The sequence below is a fragment of the Papaver somniferum genome, chromosome 1 (genome assembly GCF_003573695.1).
Source record: "Papaver somniferum cultivar HN1 chromosome 1, ASM357369v1, whole genome shotgun sequence".
NCBI lineage: Eukaryota > Viridiplantae > Streptophyta > Magnoliopsida > Ranunculales > Papaveraceae > Papaver > Papaver somniferum.
The window spans coordinates 63,727,516-63,731,649 of NC_039358.1; the positions used below are offsets into that span (position 1 = coordinate 63,727,516).

A 4,134-nucleotide genomic window follows, 5' to 3' on the forward strand; every position below is an offset into this window, starting at 1 on the left:
GTTGTATTGTTTTGGGCTCATCATCTAATTATTACCCAATGTTTTTTTTTTTATTTTTGATGCAAATTTAGTACCCAATGATACATCTACAAAATGTTCTAACATGTGTAGTACGGCATGATAATTATTACAGTATCTTAAGTTTGACATCAGAAGGTTGGTATTTTATGTAGGAAGAACCAAGAAGTTGATGATTAATGATATGATAAAATATTTTTTTCGATCACCACTAAAACTCTTAACTGTATTTGGATTTAGGTTTCCTGATTTAAAAAAATAAAAACAAACTCTCATTTGAGAATTAAAAAGTAACCTGATGAACCCGCTTAAAACTCGACTGGGTCGACTTGTTCACCGGTTGAACCGTCTAATTCACACGATTTATTGGGTTTTAAGGCAGATTAGTAGGTCAAGGGTGACCCAATCCATTTTTTCTACTGGTTCACCGATTCAAATGTCGAACCTCCAATCCGGTCTGGGTTTTAAAACATTGATTAATACTACAACTCCTAAATTTAAACAATCCATTAGCCCGACCAGTAGGCTCTTTGTTAAGTTTCTCTCTTTGTATGTAGAGCAGTTCTAGATTGACTGAAATTTACACAACATTTTGTCCCAAAGCTGTAATAGAAATGGTGGCCCCAGCAACCCTGGAGTTTAGCAGCAGGCCACAGCTATTAGAGTCCGGTACATATCGACCCGTAAAACTTGGGTGCATCTATCATTTTTGTTGTATGTGACCTCTTCCGTACATCTTCTTCAATCTATAAAAAGAAAGTCAATAAAATAAGACCTGGATTGGGGTCGATCCAAGGCAGCCAATCAACAAATTTTGAAGAGGGAGGGACCACTCATTGCATTGACATTGGGAAGGTGAACCCCACTTTGATTGAGGGACTAGCCGTACTTGGCTATTTACTTGATAGTTATCCAATTTAAAATTGTCAAGTGTACTTCTCGAGTAGTGAAAGATCTGAGCACAGTACTACTTCAGCCGTGTAATGAGGCTTCTCCGGTGGTGGCGGTGCAAGTAGCTCAAAATATATGCTATATAATATTTATAGATTATGATTGATGACCATCCCACCTCTTGGCTAAAATACATTTCCATGCGAAAGTGAGCCTATCACGCAAACTGTGATTATGTGAAAGGTGAAGTATGCCAATAATTTAAACCCTTTTAATTCCGTTTCCCACCCTTTCATGGAACGGAAAAGACGTACACCTTCACCGAAATGGGAAATTGAGCTATTTACCATATTAATACTTCTGTTATATCCAAATCCAGAAATTCTTTTCTGTTGATTAAAAGTATCCAGAACTGATCCATGACCAACTTTATGGAATGAAGATTAATAAGGGCCCATAACGACGAGTTTGCGTACAAAACAAAACCAACAAGATATGGTTTCATACCTTTTTCTCATCATCATGCACTGTGAACTGTGAAGACATGTCAAAGTCAAACAATCAAAGTATCTCCATCCAGGTCTTGGTCAAACGAATTACTACATTATAGAGATAGATAAATGCATGGATGGAGTATTTGAGTGTTGCTCGCAGCCACGTTAATGATGTACCCACAGTACTTCACACAATACCACTGCAAACCACCCAAAATGTCAACTGTCGGTCTATATAAATACAGAGTACTCAGATGTTAATCCCAATCACTTCTGCTTTTGTTGATCTCATAACCATCCATCTCTTTCTAATGGCATTCATAGCCAACATAAAAACCAGTTCATTTCTTGTCTTAATCTGTTTTTTAACCTTCTCTTTGCATACAACAACAACAGAAGCATGCCACAAAACTGATAAAGCAGCTCTACTTGATTTCAAGAGTAAGATCACACTAGATCCTGCTGAGCTGTTAAAAACGTGGAATAAATCCACTGATTGTTGTACCAAATGGGAAGGTGTCGCTTGTGGTTCCAACGGTCGCGTCGTAAATCTTTCACGCTCTGGTATATTTTCTCCAATTCTGGACGATTTTGCGTTCATGGCAGGAACTATTTCTCCTTCATTGGGTAGACTCACGTTTCTCCGCTTGTTAGACTTTAATAACCTCAAGAGCTTAACAGGAACGATCCCTACGGAGCTCGGGAAGTTGTCACACCTTACTACTCTATTCCTCAATTCCAACCAACTCAAGGGTTCAATTCCTGCATCATTCCAAAATCTTCGCAAACTCAACAGGTTGTTTCTCAATGATAATCTTCTATCTGGTACCGTTCCCACAAACATCTTTCGACATATGTCTTCTCTTACCGAGCTTGATTTTTCCGAAAATCAGTTATCTGGTGGGATTCCATCGTCAATTGATAAACTAGTCTCGTTGAAGAGGCTTGAACTCCATCATAACAACTTCTCAGGTAGTATACCAAGTACAATCGGTAATCTTAAGAACTTGGCTTATTTAATCTTATCTAACAACCAGATTTCTGGAAGCCTTCCAAGTTCAATGTCGAAGCTAGTTCTTCTCAATAGTTGTTATTTACAAGATAACAAACTTACAGGCAGTATACCGGCATTGATCGGTGGCTCTGCGCTCCAGTTTTTGGTACTTGATAACAACATGTTAACAGGCAGATTACCTAAAAGTTTTGGTAGTCTAACAAATCTTCTTGGTTTGTTTGTGAGGAACAACCGTCTTAAGGGTAAAATTCCCTCAAGTTTTAGCAATCTAAGGAATCTTCAATATCTTGGTCTCTCTAGAAATGGTTTGTCAGGTCCAATTCCTTCTGAACTAGTTAAGTTAAATGCGACATTAAAAACCTTAGATTTGTCATTCAACCCATTGAGTCTAGTGAACATACCGATTTGGATCTCAAAAATGACACTTCTGCAACTACATTTAGCTCGAACAGGGTTAATTGGTGAACTCCCGGAATGGTTGTCCGATTTATCTTCCGACGACTTATCTGCAAATAGTTTCTTGAATTCTCTTGATTTATCGAGTAACATGTTATCCGGAGTATTGCCGGCCTGGATAGGAAAAATGGCTTCTTTATCTTCCCTCAATTTATCTAACAACGGTTTCCATTCAGCTATACCAGTCGAGATCATGAATCTTTCAATCTTACGGATACTTGATCTTCACTTGAACAATTTCACAGGGGGATTACGCCCGATTTTTGGAGATGGCTTGTCTCTGTCTTGGTACAGTTATATCGATCTTTCTTACAATATGTTTGTTGGTCGCATAGATAATTTTGCAAACCTAGGGAACATGGAATCACTTGAAACATTAGTTCTATCTAACAATCGTTTAGGGGGATCGATACCAGAATCTCTTGGGAAATTGAGACAACTTAGAACTCTAAAGGTTGCAAAGAATGGGTTTGCGGGTAGTATACCTTCAGGGGTGATAAACTTGGTGAGCCTCCGAGAATTTGATGTGTCCTACAACAAGTTGACTGGGAAAATTCCTTCTCATACCACACCATTTCCATCTTCTTCTTTCAAGGGCAACTCTGGCCTCTGTGACTCCCCACTTCCTCCTTGTGAAACTGCTTAGTAAACTTGTTGTATCTTTCTGATTGCTATGTTTGTTTCAGTAATAATAAAAATGAAGTACTTTATAAATTTGTTTTGCATAATCATTTCTTTTTTCCTTTCCTTTTTTTTGCCAACTTGAGCCTGAGCCACACTGCATCACCAAATATCTTGTCTTGTGTTTTGCAACCATCGTTCTCATCATCTAAGTATATATATAACGATAATAAACATATTTTCTTCACATTTATAGATTGGTACTTTGATAAAAGATTTTTCGTGTGGTTGTAGTAATAAAGGTTCAAACTCTCGGACTTGTGAAGGTAATGGATTTTTAGATTTATAAAAATTATATACACAAAGATATTAACAATGGTGCAAGAGGTACTTGGGTTTAGGATTCCACCGAATTCATTTCTTAAGGTTCAAATAATGATTCTTTTAACAATTATAGCTCAGTAAATGTATAAAATATATTGACTCTTATTTTTGCCAAGATAAATTCTCCAAATATTAGATGTAAATGTTAAGCATGAGGCATCAAATCATCTAAGCTAAGCATGCCGCATCAAATCAAATGACAACTAATTTTTTCAAATCATAATTTCAATTAAAATTAGTGCAAAAGTCATGAGA

At 37.1% G+C, this 4,134-nt stretch overlaps 1 protein-coding gene across 1 annotated transcript; it reads left to right on the forward strand.

Annotated features, from left to right (window-relative positions):
- The first annotated feature begins 1,620 nt into the window (after positions 1-1,620).
- LOC113329773 (probable leucine-rich repeat receptor-like protein kinase At1g35710) lies at positions 1,621-3,557 on the forward strand. The gene has a single exon (XM_026576606.1). It carries the CDS (start codon positions 1,658-1,660, stop codon positions 3,518-3,520), a length of 1,863 nt encoding a protein of 620 aa, XP_026432391.1. The 5' UTR covers positions 1,621-1,657; the 3' UTR covers positions 3,521-3,557.
- The last annotated feature ends 577 nt before the right edge of the window (positions 3,558-4,134 follow it).

What these genes read in the sequence shown, in the direction of transcription:
- LOC113329773 (XM_026576606.1), top strand. Translation starts at nt 1,658, where the DNA reads ATGTTAATCCCAATCACTTCTGCTTTTGTTGATCTCATAACCATCCAT.